The sequence below is a fragment of the Ochotona princeps genome, chromosome 7 (assembly GCF_030435755.1).
Source record: "Ochotona princeps isolate mOchPri1 chromosome 7, mOchPri1.hap1, whole genome shotgun sequence".
Classification (NCBI taxonomy): Eukaryota; Metazoa; Chordata; class Mammalia; order Lagomorpha; family Ochotonidae; genus Ochotona; species Ochotona princeps.
The window spans coordinates 43,087,834-43,112,723 of NC_080838.1; the positions used below are offsets into that span (position 1 = coordinate 43,087,834).

The window sequence follows — 24,890 nt, forward strand, 5'->3', positions numbered from 1 at the left end:
TGGAAGATCTTTCTCTCTATCTCCCCTCTGCACTGTATATCTTACTTTCCAACAAAAACAAATGAATCTAAAAAAAAAAAAAAAAAACCAACACTACAGCTTTCATTAAAAAAAAAAAAAAGGATGGAACGACCGCTTTACAGCTCGACCTTGAAGAGTATGGAACATGCATGCCAAGAGCAACCTGAATGCATCTACCTCAGACCTTTGATCAGAATCTCATTGCCCCAACTCCTTCAAGTCCATTTGCTTCCAATGGCTGTCCTCCAACCATGCCAGTACCAGAAAGAAGGGTCTTTGTTTTTACTTGGGGTATTTCCGTCGGCTTCAGGATCTTATGAACAACTTTCATCTCTGTGCAGGACAAATTAGGCAAACAGCTTTTGAACCTACTTTTCTCTCCAGAAATCTGTCAATAATTTAAAATTTACTCGCTAACACGATATTTTGTGCAAATACACCAAAAATGTGTAATGCTGAGCCCTCTTCCCTCTGCCTGCATACTAATGTGTTAGGAAATATTTGTGGCTAGATATTCATCAGAGTAAACATCTAGTCACCTAGCTGTGGGTCACAAAATTATTCTACGTTTGAACAGAATTCACTGCTGACCACAGTAATTCTTATACCATTAAAAAAACTCGGTGAATAATATCTTCAAGAATATACAATAGCTCAAAATAAACATGATTGTATCATTGTTTAAAGCATTGGTCATGTAAAACTTAGTATCTACTTAAAAATGATCTTCAGTCATTTTTAAAAGACTACAGTAATCAAGAACTAGCAACTAGCATTGCAAAAATGCTATGTGCTAGTTACATGTAAAGCATTATGCACAGAATATCCCATTTCTTTAAAAACTATGGGGTAGGCATATGGCTTTTGTTAGTATGCCTGCATCTCCAGGCTCCAGGTCCTAATTCCAGCTTCTTGATGACGTGGACCCTGGAATGGAGTGATAATGGTTCATGTGATTGAGAGACACCTCATCAGTCAACACAAAGGATGGATTCAGACAGGAAGTGCAGCAAAGGTGAGCATGTACTAATGATCTTGCAAGGCTGCCTAGTGGAAAAGTCATGAAAATCAGGCGCCTGCTTGGCCAGCACATATATGGTGGCTTACAGCAAGCTATTTATTTCCTAGCATGCAGGTCCCTCCCCCAGCTCCGCATTGGCTGAGTCCTATCGGGTTATAATCTTCCCTGCAGTTGCTTCAGCTATATTGGCTACTCCTAACATCCTGTTCACCAAAGAACTTTCTAGGTGCATTAACCTAGCTGTTATGCTAGCTAGCTGTTTGTACCTCTCCACACATTTGCAAGCAGTTATGCTAACCAGTTGTGTACTTGCAGCCAAACACCTTGCTCTGTAAATGAATGACATGCTAACATTTCATACATGGGAGGCTTGGGTTGAGTTTCCAGATTCTACCTTTGGTCTGGCATTTGGACAATGAGGAGTAAATAAGAGCTCTCTTTCTCTCAAATAAATAAACAAAAATGAAGCATAATTAAAATGTAAGAAACATATGCATTGGCATAAAATAATATCACTAATAATTATACTAGAATATGTGAATGATTTATGACATATCTACTTCAGTATGCAGAGAAAATTTCTGGGTGACATTAAGATACAGTTAATATTAAGGTAATATTAAGGTAATTAAGGTAATTCCTGGTGTTTGCCTAGATTATAGTCATTCCCCTTCTCTCTTGTCAACAGGTGATGAATTACAATTTGCTAAATCAGTTATGCAAGTTTCATTTTATTTTGCCAATAGCAGGTTTGGAGATAGGCGAGTCATTTAGTTTTTCCCTGAGGAATGGGGGAAAGGGAGATATCTGCTTAGGACTTTGGGGGAAGATTATCATTCCTAATGAAATAGAAATTTGCAAGGCAGAAAGCTTGTTTGCTTATATACATGTTCTTTCTGCTCACAAAAGTTGGATCTGAAATGTACTGATTGGAGCTGTATTAGCTACCTGGGATGATGAGGTGTGATACTGCTGGCCTCTGCGAATGGAGGGTGGCTTCCTGATTATCACCAACCCGCCTACTTGTGAACTTCTTGTGTAAACTAACAATGTCTGTAGGGGTTTTGCTACCTGCCACAGAAGCATTCACAACGGATACCGTTACTTCAGGGGCATGGGATGAATGATAAAACAATGGGAACATGTTTTCCCTATCATCTTCAGTTGTATATCTTTTTGAGCTGAGTTTGTTTTGCAATATTTGAATAACACTTTAAAAAATACAAAACAACTAATTTTAGGAACTTATTGTTGGTGGGAGAGTAAATTAGGGTAACCATTATGAAGAGCATTATAAAGGTTCTTTTAAAAACTACCAATTGATATTCCATATGACACAACTCTCACTTCTTGGTACATACCTGAAGGAAATGAAACCAGAATGTCAAGGAGATTCCTGCCCTCTTGTTCACTGTAGCACCTCCTCCTACAACGGCCAAGGCACAGAATCAGCTTCGAGGTCCCTGAGGCATGAACAGATGAAAAACTTATTTGATGAAGAATAACTTATTTACGGAGAGATGGAGAAAGATCTTCCATTGGCTGTTTTTACTCTCTAAATGGCCACAGCAGCTGGAGCTGAGCCCATCTGAAACCAGGAGTCAGGAGATTCTTCCCAATGTCCTTCCTGGATGCCAGGTCCCAAGGCATCATCAGAATGACTGGAGTTCAAGAGCATCCAAAATTGTAGGATCCTTGACCCTGTTTGCAGCTATTGTAACTCATCCACTGATCATGGTCATCAAGGATCTTAGCTTGTATGTTAGGTAAACAATGTGGAATGAATCAGGTAGTTGCACCCCCTCCTCATCCTTCACAGAAGAACTGACCCAGGACCTAGTAGTCCAGTAACTGGACAGTCTACAGAAGCACTGTGTCAGAGCAAATGTGAGCACTTAACACTTTTGAAAAATGCTTCTGCTTTACTATAGTTTCAAAATATCTTTTCTAAAACACACACACATAAGTAGATTGAAATATACATGCTGATAAGAAGAAAACTCATACTTTACAGATTGTTAGAATATGTGATTTGAGTGAGGTTTAAACAAATTGACATTTTTTGCTTGATCCATTAACTAGAGATACATGGACTAGTTATGAGAAAAGCATATTTATAATGAATCTGAAGTTCAGATTGTGTATGTAAATATTTGAGCACGGCTTCAAGGTGACACATCTTGTGGCATCTTCCCACGGCAGAAGGCAGAAGGATGAAACAGGCGAATGCTGTCTGAAGCAGCTTTAGAACGGCAATGGGATCAATCATAAGGATGAAAATGACTTATTTACACCTAAAAGTTAATTGTCACATGACAGTTAAGTTTCAAAAGATGAATTTTGGAACATAATATGAACTATGATCATAGCATAGTTCAAATGCAAAAACCCTTAATGTAAGAACCACAAGCAGGTGTAGGCAAGGTGAAGAAATAAACAAAAGATGGTGAGATGTGGGCCTGGCATGGTAGCCTAGTGGCTAAAGTCCTTGCCATGTAGGTAATGGGACCCTATATGGGCGCTGATTCTAATCCCGGCAGCCCCACTTCCCATCCAGCTCCTTGACTGTGGCCTGGGAAAGCACTAGAGGATGGCTGAAAGCCTTGGGACCCTGCACCTGTGTGGGAGACCCGACGGATGCTCCTGGTTCCTGGCTTCGCATCAGCACAGCTCCAGCCATTGCGCCCAACTTGGAGAGTCAATCAGCGGATGGAAGATCTTCCTGTTTCTCCTATCTGTATATTTGCCTTTCAAGTAAAAATAAAACATATCTTTAAAAAAAGATGATTAAGAGGTTAGCAAAATGAGAAGCAGGTAAGCTGCCTTGAGTGAAAAAGGATAAAGCTGGGGCCCATCACAATGGCGCAGAGGCTAAATTCTCACCTTGCATATGCTGGGATCCCTTTTGGGGACTGATTTGTGTCCCAGTTGCCCCACATCCCATTAAGCTCTCTTCTTGTGGCCTGGGAAGGCAGCAGAGGATGGCCTAAAGCCTTGAGACCCTGTACCCACATGCAAGACCCAGAAAAAGCTCCTGGCTTTGGATGGATTCACTCAGGCCATTGTAGCAAGCTGGGAAATGATCCTGTGGGTAGAAGATTTTTTTTCTCTCTGTAAATCTGCATTTCCAATAAAAACAAATCAATACAATTTTGTTTAACAGGGATAAAGCAGAATCCATACCATCTGAAGGCTGGACATGGAGGGAGGGCCCCTCAGCTTGGAGCTGTAAAGGCACACCGAGTGTTCAAGATACCTGTGCTCAAGCAGGGGCCAAGAGTACTACGCTTACCTGCCTCTCATTCACTCAGCCTTCTGAGTTTTGGCCAATGCTTCCTATTGTTGGCTTCCTGCAGGTACCTGTGAGACAAAGAATGGAGAGGGGGGCCAGGCGTGATAGCGTAGCAGTTAAAAGTCCTTGCCTTGAAAGCACCAGGATCCCTTATGGGCACTGGTTCTAGTCCCAGCAGCCCCGCTTCCCATCCAGCTGACTGCTTGTTGCCTGGGAAAGTAGTCGAGGACGGCCCAAAGCCTTGGGACGCCTGTACCCATGTGGGAGACCCAGAGCAAGCTCCTGACTCCTGCTTTGGATTGGCTCTGCTCCGGCCGTTGCGGCCGCTTTGGGAGTGAATCATTGGAAGGAAGATCTTTGTCTCTCCTCCTCTCTGAATATCTGCCTTTTCCAATAAAAAACAAATAGATGTTTAAAAAAGAAAGAACGGAGAGGAAAGACATTCATGATTTAATGAAACACATTAACACTCAAAAACACCAGACTCTAAAGGACAATGAACCATGGATGTTTAAAATGCTACTTAGTTTTTATTCATAGACACCTTATTTTGTAACTCAATGACTGCTTTTATAACTAAACCAAATTTCTGGTTATACACAAGTTTTTTTTTTTTTTTAATTGGAAAGTCAGTTATACAGAGAGGAGGAGAGACAGAGAGGAAGATCTTCTGTCTGATGGTTCATTCCCCAAACAGCTGCAACTGCCGGAGCGGCGCCAATCTGGGGTCTCCCACGTGAGTTCAGGGTCCCAAAGCTTTGGGTCATCTTCGACTGCTTTCCCAGGCCACAAGCAGGGAGTTGGATGGGAAGCAGGGATGCCAGGATTAGAACTGGTGTCCTCGTATGATCCCAGCGCCTGCAAGGCAAGGACCTTAGATACTAGGCTAACGTGCCAGGTCCTATATACAAGTTTTTGGTTCTATTTTCTACCAAATTTCAGCAGAAACAATTACAACTTTTTATATTGCTTCCTCTTAGTTTGCAAATTATTCACAGCAAAATAGCAAGCGATATAAAACAATATTTTAGATTAGCTGTAAATTGCTTCCCTTGAGTCAATCAAAATTCCACTTTGGTTATAAAATAACGGGCTTGATGATTGAGTTTGTTCCCTTTTCTTATGAAGAGACGGCTATGTAGTTATACATCCTCTATCATCACCATGCATGTGGGCCTCAGTCAATACTCACACAAAACTGTTTTGAAATTGAGGAGTTGAAAATGCCAAGGTATGTTTTATGAATTCAGCAAGAAACAAAAGCAATTATCATTACAGCTGCTGACAACCTGGATGAATAGCTGTGTTTGAGAAGCTGCAGGAAGATGACAGCAGCTCAAATGTCATTGCCTTAAGGCAGGCAACTAGTATTGGGCCAGCTGCTATTCATGTGATTTTGTGAAAGTTTACCCAGAAGACCTGTACCCTACGTCAAGAAGTACAAACATCATTTCCAGGATCCGTGTTCTTCAAAAGAAATTACATAAATGTCCAAAAAGAATTAATCTGGAAGGAAAGACAGCAACCTACAAGTGATTTGTAAAAAACAGGTCTGAAACATTAGTATCATACGGAAGTAGATTGGTTACTAGGTTTTAGACTGATGTACAAAATTAGCAATTTTATAGTGTAAAAAGTAAATTTTCCTACTTGTAGATTGTGAAAGACACCAAAAATTTAAGGCATGGAATGGGGTGAGATAAAATCCATTGAATATCTTCTGTTTGCAAGACTTAACTGAAAGAAAATCATGGCCCTCTGTGCTTTTGTAATTATTTTCATGGAGTTATTTCATGACAATTTCAGTTTTCATCATATACATAAAGTTTGGGTCATCAGAAGATTAAGAAACTGTTGTTGGAACTTGAGTACAAAATACGCCCTTTCTTTAGGATGTGCCTTTGCCTTCGCAATCCCTGGAACCTTATATTATCCACAAAGGTCAAAGTCTGAATAGTCATTAGCTATTTTGCTTTACCTGCTTCATTTATGTCAATGGATCTATTCTAGGCACAAATGGAAAGTTCTGTGAAAGCTCTACTTCCAGTCTCTTACTGTAGTCTGTATTTGTTCTGTTGTGAGATGACCAAATTGTAATTAGCCACAAATACACAGGATTTCCCTATTTCTTAAAATAACACTTTAACCCACCACTCCCCTCCTCGGAGAGCCGAAAGGCTTCTCAGTGTAATTAAACCTGTCACACAATAACATATTTAGAAACTCATTTATGGATTCATTCTTTATCAACCAGTACTTAGCATTTTTACTCTCCACAAAAAAGGGGAGAAGAGTGCCAGGCTTGTAATTTTGGCTGTTGCGGGCTTAAGGAGAAGCAACTTATCTATCTTTTCCAAAAGTCTGAGCTTGTTGTTCAGACCAGGTTTAGCAAAGACAAGGAGAGGAGAGAAAAGAATGGCCTTGAGAAGGCTGTGGGTAAGAGGAAAATCCAGCTGACAGAGTAGGGGCATGATCTGATTCCAGAGGGGACAGCTGGGTAGCATACCTGGTGGGAACGAAACTCAAGCATCAAGGATCCTGTGCAGCAACAAGATTTTTCTCAATTTAAAGATGGCGAGATTCACCTAACTAAATGTTGTAGATAGTTCTCAATGATTAAGTCTTTGGTGAGGAGGGGCTGTAAAGTATGATCTTAGTGATTACGTTTAGTGTCAACTCTGCTGTTATCAGCTAGATTGTTTAGCATAAATAACATATCTACAGTGAGCCTCCACGGGTGTGTGTGTGTGTGTGTGTGTGTGTGTCTGTAAAATGATTAGTACCCACCAGGCAAGGCTGTGAAAGTAAGACATTGTGGATGATATGTGATAGTCAGTAAAAATAAATGACATGAATTATAAAACTTTTCATGTAAAAAAATCCCTGAGTTGACAGTATTTATAAATTATTCCCATCCTTTCACGTGGGTTTTTGTGTCACTTTTTTTTTTTTTGGTCCCAAGGTGAGAGAGAAGGAGAGACAGTACTGTTTTATTTGCTGGTTTATTCCCCCAGTTGCCTGCAAAATCCATGGCTGGGTAAGGCTAAAGCCAGGAGACAGGAACTCCTTCCAGATCTCCCTTGTGGGTGGCAGGGATTCAGAAAAGTTGAGCCATTACCTGCTATTCCACCATGAGGTCAGTTTTGTGAATGTCATGCCATCTATTCTGCTCCAGAAACCATTGAAAGGATAAATAGGCAATATATATGTATAGCATTAGTTCTAACATATTTTGGGGTGCAAAAAATCCCTTGAAAATATGATGACAGCCTTGGGCACCTCTTGTCTATAATGTAACTCTTGATGTAATAAACAGTGAAAATTGTTTCTTAGAATGAGAGGTCCCAGATTCCTATTTAGGAACCCAGTTTAAGAACGCTTGTTCTGAACTAAGTAATTCTCCAGAATTTTTTTAGACCCAATAATTTAAATAGGACAAGCAAATATTTCAATTTTTCATGTAAAGGGCAAGAGAATCGAATTTTCAGTTGTGTGAGCCAGTCTCTATCAAAACTGCCCGATTCTAAATTATAGTGCAAAATTAGCCCTAGTAAATCTGCAAACACATTAACCTGATTGTTACAATAAAACTTTATTTGCAAAAATAGCCTGTGGGATGGCTTTGACCTTTGGGGTACAGTTTGACCACCTGTGAAAGATTTTTTTTTTTAGGAATTGGGTGGCAATCTATACTGGGAAAGTCATGAGCACACACAACCACAGGTGCTGTGGAGGCCATACAAATATACTGGAAGACAGCAACAGCTGCAGTGCCTTCCTCTCTCTGGAATGTATAGGACAGAATAAGAAACCACTAAAATGATCCTCCCCTCCTGTCACATTTGATAAAGACCTTTTAAGTTGTGTCTGATGGTGACTGCCAGTCTCACTTCAACTGTTCTGGCACATCATCAGAGACACCCCTCAGTAAATTATATCAGTCACTTAAATTTAAGCTATATTTAAATGTATGACTAGGAGATAGAAAAAAGCACAGGATTGAGTATTCATTCGATTTTGCTCTCCCTACATTCTACCATGCTTCTTTAACAAATATGCTCATGGTTCATCTATTGTGTTTTTTCTTCTACTGAGTTTGTCTATTTGTTACTGGAATTATCTGATGACGTGAACAATGAAAATCGCAGAGAATAGAAATAGGAGTTTAAATTCTGTATAGTAAATATCTGTAGATTTAAAAGTCACTGAAAGAAAAGTCTTGTAAGCACCTTGCAGATTGACCACCAGCAAATCTCGATGAAGAATAAACACAGCTAGCCCGTCCTCATCTATTAGAATAAAAGCTCCAGGTAGATCGAGAAAAATAGATAGCTCTAATTTATCTTGGCTCTTAGAACGTTAGGTGATTCAGTTGTATGAGACCATAAATTTAGAAAATACGGTCTGGCTAGCATATTTAATAGATGAGAACACAAATTGCTATAGGGACAAAAATAATACAATGTGTTTGTCAATGTCAGTTAGTAGATTTGCCTTTTTTCTTTAAAAAAGAAAAAAGCCTATATAAAGAAATAGAGAAATCAACCCAATGTTTAGACAAATACACCCATAGAAAAGCAATTCAAGAAGAAATGGGAAATACACCAATAATCATCAAGGAAATTCACTAAGTAGCTTAAAATCTCACTTCTGTTCTCCTGCAAACATGCTGAATGGCTTTGTTAACCTGCGAACAAAGCATCTGAGGAAGAAAAGCTCTGTCTTACAGAAAATAGTTCTGGAGGAGAGAGAAAATATTTTTCCAATCAGTCATTGCTGCTAGAATAACTTTAAGCTTGATAACCAAAATAGAGTAGCACATCAGCAAGTCAAATAACAATTGTGAGCAAAAAATAATGAAGTTAAAAATAAAATATGTGTAACTTGTAAGAAACAATCTGTAACAATTTCATTTTTTCAAGGAATATGAAAATCATTTTGTTAGAAAATTTATTAATGAAGTTAGTTGTATTGAAATACTAAGAAGTCAAAACTTCATGAATGGAAAAGGAAATGGTTAAAATAGGCAATCTATTGAAGGGAACCACCTTGTTCATATATATCATATTTAGGATTTAGAACATATTGGTAAGATGTCAGTTCTTGCCTAATTAATTTCTGAACTTAATTTAATTCCCATCCCCACCACCCCCCTCAAATTCTGAAAGGTCTTTTCATGGAACATGACAAGCAGATCTTAATTTTAGATAGAAGAGCAAAAGGGCAAGAATAGTCAAGACTATTTTGAGGAAGAGGCACAAGGCAGGGCTTCTCTTTGCCAGATCTCAAGGTTTACAGAGCTTTTAGTAGTTAAGAGTAACTGATATTGATGTTTTCTGTTAGTTTCATCTCTTCAAAACACTTTCTTCTGATTAAATTCTTCAATGACTTGTAGAACATACAGTAGCATCATTTTCTTCAAGAAGGTTCTTGATTTTCATTTCTTCAGCTACACGTTAGTCATTTAGTAGCATGTTATTTAACTTCTTGGTGTTGTTAATTTCTTTTTTCTCCCTGATGCTGATTTTGTTTTTGGACTTTTCATTTAAGGGGATGTACAGTAACTGTGTAATGGAGACTGTCACATCCAGTAACATGTTATTTAACTTCATGATATTGTAAATTTCTATTTTTCTTTCTATTGTTGATTTTGTATTATGACTTTTCATTTGAGGGGATGTACAGTAGCTGTGAAATGGAGACTAGCATATCCAGATGTGAGGATACAATGTAGTATGCATTTCTATTGCAGACAAAGATGGACTTACAATGAAACTGTTTGCTGTATCTTGACAATAGGATGTTGGACTCTGCCATTGTCCATGCCTGCAATGACTGACATATGACTGTGTATGAAGAACTATATTTTAGTAATGATATAGAGGAACTAGGTGTGTGGGGGGTGGGGAAATTGGGGCTGGGATAAGGGAAATGCCAGGAGCCTATGGAACTGTATACCATAAAATAATAATAATAAATAATAGATATGCAAAAAATAAAAAGAGTGATTTAATATTCTGTTCATATTATTTGTAAGTTCTCTAATAAATCCAAAAGAAGGCTAGATTTGGAAGAGAGCTTTAGAAATGTTGAAAGATTTAGGAAATAAGACTGAAACAGTAAAATCAAGCCCATGTGTCTGATGAATCTTTATCCTATAAGAGATGATACAAAGCAACACTAAATGCCAGTAACAAAGTCTTGAAGTAGAACTTCAGTTCCCTTTGAAGCAAGAGTAGTCAGTTCACAGCTGTTGTCCTTTTCCCCTGTAGGTACCCAAGAAGCACTTCAAATATATAGTATGTGGGATTTGGCTCAGATCAGATTTTGATGAAGTGAGATAATGGTAAATATACTAAAGATTTATGCAAGAGAAGGCAAGATATCTTGCTCTATGTGTCTTTAAAAGTGGATTGACACTGTGAGGAAAATAATTGAGCTTCAGGACTATTTCCAGTTGTGCAATTACAGAAATAATTTAGAAATGCTTTTTGAGGGTAACACTGAGCAGAGGAAAAAAACCAGGCCTTGGAATGTCACATGCATTGTTTCTCTCCCCGCCACCTTGGTTCGCTTTCTAAAATACATACACAAATACTTTTTGCAAAGCAACTAGCTGATCTGAATTCAGTCATGAACATGCTTCTGAGCTGTTAGCTCAAAGGATCAATGTCATTTGTGTGTTGGGTGGCACTAAATTCAAAATAACAACAACAAAAAATAAAAATAAGTGAGAGTATTCACTGTACACCCAGCAATCTTCTTAGTATTCTTATGTTTCTTAAATTCAAAGCCAATTCTTGGATGGTGTGTGAAGGATTTAATATGCAAAATAGGTTTGAATCAAAGAAACAACCAAGCTGACCACTTATAAAGTCTGAGTGAAGTAAATTTGATTGTGTATATAAATTATCTTACTGACTTAATATGTAAAATAGACTGTTAATTGTTTGTGGGCATTAACCATGACTTTAATTCTTTATAATAAGTTTTTATCTCTAGGCTAGATTTGTCCATCAAAGAAGTTCAAGATTAGTTTTCTTAATTATTGAGAGCTTCTTAAAAGTTGTTCTCAATAAAATATATGCTACATCCTAAAGTTATAATGATTCATCTTGCCTCCATATAGTTGAGCTAGCTCTTCAGTGAGAGGGAGAAAGCAGCTGGCAAGAAAACTGGTAGATAAAAACTAGGCTCATTGGAAAATTAATTAATATAATTAGTATGCTAATATAAATATATTAGAATATATAATTATATTAACATAAGATAAAAATACAATTAATCTAGTATGAAAATTAGAGGACTGCATGGTTTGTATGTGTACCCTTTGGCTGAAATCCAAATTTGGCAGGTGGGAATTAATGATGTTAATGAGGTCCCTTAGCAGACACATGACAGGTTTATCAGACCATACCTGAAGATGTTCTGAGGCCAGAAGCATCATCTTCCCTGAGGAGTGCTCATTCAGTTTCATCTTCTTGATAGTCATTCAGTATCATTCAGCAGGTAATTATTAAGCATGTAGTCTGAGCCATGCTCCATTCTAGAATAAGTTTGTGATTATACATATCAAACTGGCATTTGTTGGGAAACTGATCTCTTCACTTTGGCTTAAGCTCATTTTTTTTTTTTTTTTTTTTGGCCTTTTCTTCTGTGGACAGGGAACATAACTGATCAGAACTCACTTCATAAAAATTCTATGGCCAAAAATAACGGCTACTCCTCAGTTTTCTGCAGCACTAGATTTGCTAAATATGTTTTACAGACATTAAAAAACAAAAAAATATTAACCAAAACATGAATTCTATATAAGAATTCTATTTATAAATTCTCTATATATTTTCCATTGTTGTGGTAGTTGCTAAAATACAGGATTCATACGTTTATTGACTTTTTACTATATCAGATATTGATTTTGTTTGAATGTGTGCAATGGCATTTTTTAAAAAAACGTTGACTTAAAAAGGTTACAGAGGAAAACACAAGAAACTTACCCAAATGTACTGTGGGAGGCAGGGAGTAACTGAGAAGAGATTCTAAGACTCTAATGGGCCAGCAGGATTTCTGGGAGGTGACGGCACTGTCACAGTATCTCACTCACATTACGGGCGTTTTCAGGACATTTGAGGTGATTTGTCCTGTAAGTACACTCTCCCATTGGCTGCTGCTATCTGTTTTGTAGCTTGATTACATACTAGTTCCTACAGCAGACAAGCACCAATGGATGGAATATGCCTTTTGTTTGTTTGGTTTTTTTTTTTAGAATGTTATTAAAAAGAAGTCCTACAAAAGTAAATGATTTTTTAAAAAATGTAAATATTGGGCAATGTTTTACCATTTAATTAATCTTTCAGGGCAAAACACCGAATTCTGTCACCATGTTTTTCTTTCTTTGGATGGATGATTCTTAACTGTTCTTTTGGATCGGGGGTCTTCAAGAATGTAATGAACACTACTGGCTATCATGATTATAGTTGTGAAACACACCTGGCAGATGTCACAATATACCGGCTTTAACTTTACAAAATTTAATACACTTAACACAAAATTACATTATTTAAGTGTGGTTGTAGTATAATAACAAAATTGAGGTAAAAAAAATCCTAAATATACTTGGTATTGATAAAAGAATCTCAAACTAGTTGGAAAGACTTGAATTCTTATGGTTGTATTAAAAAGTAATTAGTAAAATCAAAAGAAATATTAAATTTCTAGCCAAAACCACCCATGAGAAGAAATTATTTCTGGCTTAAGGGTTTACTGAAAATCAAAATTATTGAATTAGAATATCAAAAATATAAGTTATTATCTTCTTACTTAGACAGAAGTAGCTGGCAAAATATATATATAAATAGAAGCCCACAAGGAAAAAACAGTTACATAAAGACCATTTTAAAGTTTATAAGAACAGAACAACATAACAACAGCATTATTTAAAAATATAATTAACAAAAGTCTTTTACTCAAAAGTAGACTTTTATTTAATAACTTAAAAGATAAAAGTACCAGGTAAAAAATAATCAACACATTTTATGGCCTCAAAATTCAATATCTGCATTGATTAAAATTATACACTGATGATTGAATAGTTACAGAATAAATGGTCAGTAATCATATGAAAAAGTATGCATAAGAATCATTTAAAGGGCCCAGCAGCATGGCCTAGTGGCTAAAGTCCTTGCCTTGAAAGCGCCAGGATCCCATATGGGCGCCAGTTCTAACCCCAGCAGCTCCGCTTCCCATCCCACTCCCTGCTGGTGGCCTGGGAAAGCAGTTGAGGACAGCCCAAAGCCTTGGGACACTGCACCCTGTGTGGGAGACCTGGAAGAGGTTCCTGGCTCCTGGCTCCTGGCTCCTGGCTCCTGGCTTCAGATCGGCTGAGCACTGGCCGTTGCGGTCTCTTGGGGAGTGAATCATTGGATGGAAGATCTTTTTCTCTGTCTCTCCTCCTCTCTGTATATCTGCCTTTTCAATAAAAATAAAATAAATCTTTAAAAAAAAAGAATCCTTTAAAGAATAAAAATCAAAATATTTTTTTCACCTATAAAATTGGCCAAGAAGTTTTAAGACTGACAATTGTGTAGATTAGGGGTGCAAGGATTACAAGAGTATAAACCTGCACCTTCACAAAGGGGTACTTGGTGTTGGAGATGAAGTACTTTAATGTTAAAATAGAGTTGGCAAATTTGAAACTGTTGCATAGTTTCCATGTTTTTCTGGTCACAGACCAACAGGAAGTGCAGGTGGCATATGCCCTTCTTCCTGAAGGATTCATACAATGCCCTTTGACTTGCCAATAGCATTCAAGTACTCTAACTCCAAACTGGAACAGTGACGTTTATGTTATTTTCCTTTTTTCTCTCCTAAGTTGAGGATGTTTTAAATAATTCAAAGTATAGAATTAAAAGAATTTTATTTTGGTGCAAAAACATTTCTTAAGTCCATACTTACCCTTTTCATAATAGACCTTTCTCATGAATTTTTGATTACATGTGTACAACTATATATCCCTATCCTATTAAGCTCAAGAAGGATTATATAACATGCATTAGTTGACAAAATGAAGAAGTGATGTGTATCACATTAGAGCCAAGTTTTTAATAGCTAGTTGGTAGCTTGCCATGCCTATTTCTCTCCTGCCAGAAAACCAGCTGTGTGCTTGACACAGGCTGCTTGATATGGCTCGGTCATGGTGTGAAGACAATGTGGACTAGAAATAGTACTTGGATGGTAATGTAGTGTGAGTGAAAAATACATCTTTCTTTGATAAGGAGTCTAAGATTTTTTTCTCATGGCTTATCCCAAAAAATTCTAACAGGATTATTAAAAAGATTTATATCTTGCCAATTACTGGTTGAGTTCATATCCAGGTCTGCCTGAATTATATAACTTTAGCATTCATTTCTATAAAATGAGATTACTTATGATATCTGGCTCAGGGTCATAATGAGGTTTAAATGACATAAAACACTAAATGAGAAAGTATTTTTAGGGGCTTAGAATAGTGCCTAGCACATTTAAGTACTATGCTAGTGTTTGATCTGTGAGTTTGTACATGTTCAAAACAAAGTCTAGGAGGGCATACAAAAAAGTGTTAATATACTGTGAATTAATTTTTCTTTTTGCTTAGCCACATATTCTAGTTATTCTAAAACAAAACAAACCTGTTTTCAAAGATGCTAGTCAAAAATACCAAGTCACTTTGCATTCAAAGTTTTTTAAAAATTATAATTTAAATATGCATGTCTTTATTATGATCATATCACAGGGATTTTTCTCTTGCGACTTTCACTTCAATATATGAAGCTCTATTAATAACAATTTACTTGAACCATGGAATAGGCAACACCTGTAGCCAAAATATTTAAATGAGACCTATGCACAATTACATATAATTTTGCATTTGTGCCCTGAAATTTTTAAAATTTCTAATGACTGTAATTTGTCAACCCAAATAATACAAAGCAGTTCAACCATTAATAAGTCTGCCAGTGTCTCTGAGTCAGGCATCAAAGCCAATGAAAGATGAGCTCTGGTTCCTAATATTAATGTTAATATCACCTTAGGAGAGATAGACAAAGATGGGGTAAGACTAGGTCACTTGCTGAGATTATTGTCATTGTAGCAATCTTCCTGTTGCCTGTATCCAACCACTTTTGTTTGCTCTGGCTGCAAAACAGTCTTGGTAATGAGTTGCACGGTAAGATCATCCTCAAAGTCAGTCCCAATACCCCTGTCTATAACTAGCCACAGCCGTCACAGCTGGGGAATCTCCTGCAGAGAACAAGGCAGGGAAAACAGTGGGGTCATTTACTTTCTTTGTTCACTATATTCATCTGATAGGTGGCGGCAGTGTCTTCTTTTTCTCTGGTTGGGAAAGGACGTCTTGAGCCACCTGGATAGGACTGGATGGAGAACACGCGCTGTAACTGCAGAGAAGCTGGCAGAAGCTTCTCTAAGGAGGTCAAACCTTCAGCGCAGAGGATGACAACTATGGTGGGAGTGGGAACGGGCAATTATCCCGGGGAGTGGGAATAGGATGTAAAGTAGCTCACAGTTAACAGAATCAAAACATGAAATGATATACAAAGCACCCACAGTGAAAATTTCAAGAGTGTATTTAGGGGAAATTAAAGGATATTAAAACACATAGAAAAATATGCTTATAGATTATACGATTCAATAATGTTGGGAAGTTCTTTCTCTCCAACTAAATTTAAAGAGATCAGGCAATACTAAAAATCCTATCAGACTATTTTTGCCAAAAAAAATTTTTTTAAGTCTGTCTATATTTATTATGTAAACAGACAGACAAAGACACCCAGGAGCTAGGAACTTCCTCTAGGTCTACCAGCTATGGAGTAGGCCAAGGACTTGAGCCATCATCTGTTGCCTCCTAGGAGCATCAGGAAGAAGCTGGGTTGGAAGTGGAGAAGCTGAGAGTTGAACTGAACTCTGCTTTGCATATAGACCTCCCAAGCAGTGGTTTAACTTGCTGCACACCACAATACCTGATCCTATTTTTTGGCAAAATTTAAAAATGAAATAAACAAAATTTTATATGTTGAAATGTAATTTATCTAGAATAGCAAAAACAATGAAGAGCATGAAACAAGGAATTGGAAGACAAACTACCTGATTTTGTTAATTTCACACCACCTAATATATGGAATCAATCCAGATGTCCATCAACTGATGACTGGATAAAGAAACTGTGGTATATATATTCATAATGGAATACTATTTAGTCATACAAAATGAAATCTTGTCTTTCACAAAACATAAATGCTTAGTGAAATAAGCCAGTTATGCTGTCTCACTTCACAACCAATCTCACAAAGATAAATCTCTCATTTTTTTCTGATTAGTGGTAATACTCAGAGTATAAAACAGTGTATACAAGCAAAGCTGACATTGTGAGATTTGATTATTACTTACAGCCCTTGTCTATACTCTTGAGGAACAGTAGTCTTGCTACTTACCACTTGTTGAATTCTTCATTTAGAGGAGGATTAAGTTTGTGATTATAAAGAAGACTGAAAGGCTGTCACTGTAAAAATTAAAATAAAATTGAGAAGGGAGTAAGAGGGTAAAGGAGTGTGCAGAAGGGCAAGGTAAAACGATTATGTCCTTAAAACTATATATATATGAAATACATGAAACTTGCTCCCTTTATATAAATAATAAAAGTTTAAAAAGCTATGGAAATCAAGATAAATAGGCTAGTGAACACAAGAGAAAATACAGAAATGGAACCATATGAATATCAATTAATTTTCAATGGAGATACTGAGGGACAGGAAGAGGAGGGATGTCTTGAAATGGCATTCCAATGACCACATATGTCTCAAAATCTACCTGCTTCTATTTGTGAATAATGATTTGAGATGACAGACCATAATGAGCCTGGATCATATTTCTGCATTAAAACACAAGATAAGGATTCATAATTTTCAGGTAGATAAAGATTTATTAAACAGTGCACAAAAACTATTAACTATGAGAGTAAAAAGATAAATTAAACTTCAGCAAAACTAAAGCATTCTTTAAGAGAAATAGTAGGTAAGTCACTGTCTGGAAAACATCTGACAACATCTGATGGAAACAGTCCATATTTTTATTTTGGTGGTACATGCTTGGGCATATACAATCATATAACCTGATCCATAGAATAATGATATTTGCCAGACAGAAGTCTGTACGTACGAAAATCTCATAAAAAGGCATTTAAGGGTTAATACAACTACCATAAAAGAAACTTCAAACTGTAAAAAAAAATAGCGCTTGAAATTATTTTACTGTATGTAAATTATACCTCAATTATAAAAACAAGTCCAGAGTAAAAGATCATAGTATCCATGGGCATAAATGATTAAAATACTCATTAAAACTCTCCCTCCCACTTCCAGCTCATATGGAAATACAGTAAATGACTCCTATATTTCAGTTCACAGGGATGACTATCTGGAACTGTTTCTCCTTATGATATGCACCATACAGGAGCTGAAGACACGAAAAGCAATGAACTAAGTCGTCAATGGAACAACCTAGGACACGAAGTTGAAAGAAACAACAGCGGGTGAGAAAGGACATGCTATGTGTCTTCTGGTGGGAAAAGCAGATTTTCGGCAGAAAGAAGTCTTCATATAAGCTTCCACACACCGCACTTCTCACATGCCCCACTTGCATTCAATAGTTTTTAACAAAAAACAAGTAAAGGATATTACTGACACTTGAATTATTATATGACATAAGGAACTAATTCTCCAATCTTGTCTTCTAGATGACTTATTTTCACAGGCAAAGCATTGTGTTTCTTGCAACTCATATTTGTATTCACAGAAGAATCTAAGCCGGAGTCTTGTAAATAATGTATCCTCAAGAATTATTTATAAATGTGAATTAATCAATGTCTTCTCTGTTTAGTTAGGATTTATGTCCAAATTCCATGCTCCCATAATTGGAAATCAACTGCAATTATTCTATAATCTCTTCACAAAACATGTTTTTGACCCAGCCATAATGGTATCATTTGGTAATTGTTGGGAATATCTTTAGAAGGAATATATTAAATGGCATACAAAGTTCAGTTAACCTCAATTTTAAAATAATCATATGATAATTAGTTGAACAGATTTGTAAAAAAGTTAGAAAAAGTACAGCTGGTAAAAATATAAAAACAAACAATGCCCCACCGCACTGGGTCTAATTTAAGTTTCTATGTGACTATCTAAATGATTATAAAAGAAGTGCTGCGAATGTGTTGTTTTGACATTGGTAACATCAGAAAAGCTTGTAAACTGGGCAGGACATTGCTGTTTCAGTGATGGGACCTCCCCTGGGCAGGAGTGTGCTGATGACAGCAGAGACTTCCAGGGGATTCCCACCGTGTAAACCAGCTGTGCTTGACTCACAGGTTCTAAGAGCATTTGTGATGCTTTGCAGGCAGTCTTCCCACATTTTCCTGTTGCTTTCCTTCCTGAATGTAGTAGGCTGATACTGTTTCCTAGCTGTGCCAAGAACCTCATGAATGCTACTGGGCTTCACTGTGAAGACTGATGGCAAAACATCAAAGGTGAGTGTCTCATGCTACATGGGGACTCCAACGATCATGTTATTTTTGGGAGAGCAGCTCTCTGGCTCCATGGAGATCACTTGAACGGAATAGCCATGTTCTTCGGCAGCTCTTGCTCGATCCAGATCCACCAGGCACATGCACTGCTTCCCTGAAATATAGTCAGAAGGCATCATGATGTACCTTCCTGCAAAGCAGTGCACTTTCAGTCTGTTCTAGGGAATCTACAGGCATTAAAATCCACAAGCACCATGGAGAATATCACTAATCCCAAGTCTTGTTTAATCTTTTTCGATTTGATTCTTGATCTGCGTTGAGAGAAAAGTTTGTCTCTGCTGAGTTTCAAGAATGTTAACTTCTTCAAATGTGTTTATAAACAACTCTGTTTAAAATCATAGATTAACCCTTTCTTGGTTAACAATCCATTCAACAGCCTTTCCATATAAAACTACATTATTTAATTTTGTGAAAAAAAAAAAAAAAAAGTCAGCCTTTCAGGGATGCGCATTTAGCTTGGTGGTAAAGATGTCTGCATTTCATGTCAGAGTATTTGAGTTTGATTTCTGGCTCCAGGTCCTGACTCGAGCTTCTTGCTGTGAACACAGCCCCTGGAGACAGTAGCTGATAGTCAAGTAACTGATTTCCTGCAGCTGACCCACACGGGAGACCTGGGATTAACCAGCTCCTTGCTTTGACTTAGCTCCGTCCCGGGCACTGTGGCCATTCAGAGAATGAACCAGTGTGGATGGGCTCGCTCTCTGTTTCTCTCTTTCAAATAAGTAAATTTTAAAAAGCAATGAAAATCTGCAAGAATGTCTAAAGCGGCATTTTTACAAACGATCATCTGAAAAGCATGCTACATTTTCTACCTAGATTTTTCAGGATTGTAAGAAATGAGAAATGGAGACTATTTCAGAAAATTCTCAATTGTGTACTGATGTCTTCGTGTGGACCTGTAACATGAAGAAGAGCATCCTGCTAATTTTCAGAGCTGCTGCACCCGTGTAAAAGAGTGATATTCTGTTCCTTTGCAATCTTTGGAAAACAAGTAGAAGCCTGACTGGCAAGCAAAGCAGCTACTTTGTTTTTCTTTTGCACAGACAAACTCCAAACTTGAGAAGTAGCCTGAGAAAAATGATTTGAATCCATCATTTATATATAGGTATATAATGAATATACCTATACTGAATATATTCGGAGCTATAGTTTACTAATACACTTTTCCCTACATTCAATATAAAAGTTTCTGCATTCTCTTGGAAAAAAAAGTACTGACTGCAGATCATCTTCTTTCACTCTACTGTTCTTCAATAATTATAATAATGCCTCAATTGTATGTTAAAATAATTTATTGGAATGACAGTAGAAATCGGCAAGCTAAAATCGCTTCAGAACTGAAGACCAAGTTCAGAATAGAAAAGTCCTCTGTGAAAGACAGACTTCTCACAGGAAACAACAACAACAACAACAAAAAAACAAACAAACAAAAACCAAACAAACAAAACAGGGGAAAGGTAAAAAAGCACAAAGTGAGAACCGGCAATGGGAGCCTCGGATTTAAAATGCTTATCTTGTACATTTTCTTTAGGAGACCCATGCTATCAAGGATGAACTCTGTTAGAAATGACTTTATAAAAAGAGATGTCTAGGATTCCATCTGGACAAAATCACCCCCACTTCGCCAACAGTCCAATGGCTGACATTCCTTCTTGCCTGAAATATCAGCTTTCACATGTGTAAATGTTTCCCGCATCTACTTTTCAGTTTGAAATGAAACATTCTCTGTCAGAATGGGATGCTCTGAATTCCTTAAGTACCCACCCTGGGCTTACGTGGCAGTGCATTTACCCTTGGCTTTCATCCCACTCCAGTAAACTTTTCTGTTTTCATTATGTAGAATAATCTCATGTTTTCACACGCCGAAATGTCTTTCACAACCGAAATTCAGTTGTTGGGAATCTATCTTTTGGGGCCTGGTAAACTTCCTAAAAATGTTCACAGAACCCACAAATGGTCTTTACAAAGCAGAAGTGTGGACATCTGATAGAGTCTACAGCCTTGTTTGAACTTGATTTTCTCCCCTTACTGCCTGTGATTTTATCAAATGCTCTTCCTCCTCAGTGCTAACAATGCCCAGTCGTTCAACTCGTTTTGATGCCTAAAGATCACATATCCTATGCAAACATTCATCTACTACACTAATTATGTGTTTACTGGGTTGCTCTGGTGTGAACAAAGTCCCTTAAAAGCATGTGCTGGAAACTTAATTTCCAATGCAGCATTGCTGGAGGCGGGGCCTAAGAACAGGTGAACAACCTGAGAGGGGTGAATGCTGTTTTCTCGGTAGCATGTTGCTATCACAGTGTGGGTTCCTTAAGGACCAATCCAGTCCTCTCCGATTCTCTCTCCTGCCACTAGCATTCTGCCATGTTATAGCCTTACCAAATGTACGCTGCTCAGTTATGGACTTTCCAGCCTCCAGACCTGTATATTACTAAATTTGTTATAAATACTGAGTTTGTGGTATTCTGCCGCTGCAGCACAAAATGGACTAGGACATAGGTCGACTGAAATTAAATCAAATATACTTTGGACTTAGTCAAAGTGTCAGGGAGAGGAAAGGAGGAGGAAGAGTGACATGGAGTGCAAGAGAAACAGAGGTTGTAGGTAAGCGATGGCAGGCTCTTTGTGACAGTGTTTGTGACAGTGAAACAGAGGTTGTAGGTAAGCGATGGCAGGCTCTTTGTGACAGTGTTTGTGACAGTGAAGAAGAAAAGGAAATAACTTCTTCTCTCTTCCTCAAATCGCAAACAAATGTGAACACCCAGCCAAACCGACTGATTTTAGAGTTTAAAGATAATTAAAGATAATTTCTCACAGAATATGACTGCTGAGTACCACCTGACTATCTCATCTGGTGCTCAGTCAAGGAAATAGACTGCTTTCCAGGATCAAGAAGGAAAGTGGGCTTTATTGAAATTTTGGAAAGAGCATGAAATGTCCAATGTGTGACTTTCATGAATTTTTTAAAATGGATTTACTTATTTTAAAGTCAGAGTTGCAGAGAGGAAGGGGAGAGAAAGAGAAAACTTCCCATTTGCTGGTCCACTCCCCAGACAGCTGCAATGATTACAACTAGGCCAGGCTGAAGGCAGGAGCTAGGAGCTTCACACCTATCCCTCACATGCGCCAGGGCCCAGGCACTTCGGCTACCTTCTGCTTCTCTTCCAAGGCCATCAGCATGGATCTATATCTGAAATACAGCACCTGGCATATGAACTGCTGCCCAGAGGGCACTGTGGGTAGAAACTTGATCCACTAAGTCATGACACTGGGTGCATGAATGGAATTTAAGATTACTTTTGACTCTTCCCTTTATCATAAGTTCTGATTTTAGAACTGAAGCTTCCAGTGATGTGATGCCAGGGTGTAAGGTAGCAGCACTGCAAAGGTGGCCAAAAGCTTTAGAAGGAAACAATTTAGGTTCACAGAGTGGCTCTATCATATATTACTTGAAGGACACAAGCAACTATTTCTTATTCTCAAGCAAAATCTTCAATAAGTCAACTGCTTAAAAAACTTGAAATATTCCTGTGGTTCTCCCTACTTACAGTGTTTAATATTGCAAATGTCAAGTTTATCTATCATAAGCACATACATAACTTTTTTCTAAGAATGCAAATATTATCCTTATTTATACATTTTTAATGCATCAATTTAGGCTTGTATAGGTGACTTGCTCATCATTATTGTTTCTTTGTGACTGTCAGATACTGCATTTTGTTCATAATAGTAACAGAGATTTAACATAAAAGTTGTATTCAATGAATATATTCTAAAAAAGTATATATTCTAAAAATGTATTCAGGCATATTAATATTTACCAAAAGAGAAAAAAGCGTTTTTAGGGTTACAAAATCCTTCTTAATATCGGTTAAGTTTGCTGGGAAGAATAAACTTCAGTTTCTTGTTGATAAAAATGAACCAGGTTTTCCCATACAGCCTCTGTGCTTGGCTGCACAGTACACTGTGCATGACGTACCCACCTGCTACTCTGTAGGTACCTACCTATGAGTCTTCGTTGAGGTGGCAGCTGGACAGCTGTCTGATCTGCAAACCTGCACAGAATCATGTGTTCCTGAAAGGAAAAGCAATAGGATGAAGGTTTATTTTAGTTTTCAACTCCTACACTGTAAAAATTACAATACAGAAACTATTTCAACACTGTTTTAAACAAAGTAATACAAATATAGTATTGTCAAATAAGCAAACTTTCAGAAAATATTCAATTATTTCCTCCTTTCAAGTAAACTGCTCTTCAGATGTACTCTTTTTTCTTTTTTAAAGATTTTATTTTTATTTGACAGCAGATTTACAGAAAGAAGGACACAGAGTCACATCGTTCATCCACTGGTTCACTCCCCCGATGCTACAACTGGCCAAAGCAGAGCCAATCCAAAGCCAGAAACCAGAAGCCAGGAGCCTCTTCTGGGTCTCCCACAAGGGTGCAAGTGCCCAAGGACTTGGACCATCCTCTCCTGCTTTCCCAGGCTATAAGTAGGGAGCTGGATAAGACGAACAGTCAAGACATAAAGCAGTGCCCACATGGGATGCTGGTACTTGAAGATTAGCCTGTTGAGCCATGGTGCTGGCCCCAAATGTACTCTCATGAAGGGAAGCATATCCTCAGGGCTACTTTGTGCAGCTGTTTTCAGCTAAAACATGAAAACATGGTTATAGGACTTTCCCTTTACATTACTTACTTGAAACATGGAGTCTGGTTTCTCTGGGACACCAAGCAGTGTGCTGGCGCAGCACTATCCCCAACTCCTCCCTTCCCTCAGTGCCTTTAGAGAGCTGAGATCGGACTCTCACCCCCAGTCACTCCAAAGACTGTAGGAGGTATATCCTTTCTGCTTTGAGAAAAAGTGTAAAGAGAACTGCAGGGAGTAAGAGGGGGCTTTTTCTTCTCCTTAAAATTTTAGGAAACATTGCCTTTTGTAAAAAAAAACAGAAAAAAACAACAGAGGCTCTCAGACGATTGGGTTGACGAGCCTGTATAGTACTCTTAAATTTGCAGGGAACTAAGGGGAAAGCAATACTTTCCAGCAATTCTTCATTCAGAACAGCTGCAATGTGCATGTGAACCTCACCTGTCAGCAAATAGGTTGAACTCAGGTTCATTATTTGTTCCCTGGACATTAAATCTGAAGGTTCCATTGTCAATAATGTAAGTGTCCCCCAAATTCTAATGTTCAATATAAAACTTCATAACAAAAGGTAAGAAATGGATAAAATGATTCAAATTAATAACTTTCTTTAAGCTCTCACAAACTAACTGGCATCACACATGGGCATCCTCCTGACTCTCCCTCTTCCCCAAACACCCCAGACCAAGTTAGGATTATATGATTTTAAGAGGAGACAAGGAAAAGCATGTTCTTCATTCTCTGTTTTAAAATTTTTCTTCACATAGAGGCAATCCCAACCTCTGATGAGGTTCAGTTCTTTGGCACTGGTAAGTCTGACCATATTTTATTGGAATGATTTGTGTATATATCCTTTTTAGTCACAGTTAAGTTCTGAAAGGTCAAGTCGTTTAGTAGGTATTCAGTAAAGGTATCAGCCCCCTAAAATGAGCTGATAATAAAATGACGTCAAAAATGATTTAAGATTTTTGGGCACTCAATCCATTTATTTCTGCCTGTGCCAGTCAATCTGCATCAGGTGTATCATTTACACCTGAGATCATTGAAAAACTAGGTTGCAAGGCAGTTGGGGGATGATGGAGAGAGGGCAGATAAAGATTACACTCTCTAGATGAGTCTACGTGCTCTGCGCTAGAACATTTACACTCTTTTGGAGCCAGGTAGATTATGGGCACCTTATCTTCCCACCACCTTTATTTATTCCTATACATCCTCTGATCATTTGCTTTGCTCAATATCCCTTTAGGAAGGAATAAAAACAGGGGTCAG

General features: G+C 37.7%; 1 protein-coding gene across 5 annotated transcripts in view; it reads right to left on the bottom strand.

Annotated features, from left to right (window-relative positions):
• Positions 1 to 4,332: 4,332 nt before the first annotated feature.
• GSTCD (glutathione S-transferase C-terminal domain containing) overlaps positions 4,333 to 24,890 on the bottom strand; it is a 158,982-nt gene continuing 138,424 nt past the window's right edge. For 4 of the 5 annotated variants that reach the window (XM_058666977.1, XM_058666976.1, XM_058666975.1 and 1 more), the window contains exons 11-12: positions 22,981 to 23,050; positions 18,729 to 19,063 (exon numbers count right to left, since the gene is read on the bottom strand). In XM_058666977.1, coding sequence (XP_058522960.1) covers positions 18,927 to 19,063; positions 22,981 to 23,050 — 207 coding nt within the window. In that variant the 3' untranslated portion in view covers positions 18,729 to 18,926. Of the gene's footprint in view, positions 4,403 to 15,651; positions 15,733 to 18,728; positions 19,064 to 22,980; positions 23,051 to 24,890 lie in introns of those variants that run through there. The other variant, XR_009245841.1, reaches the window with a different exon arrangement.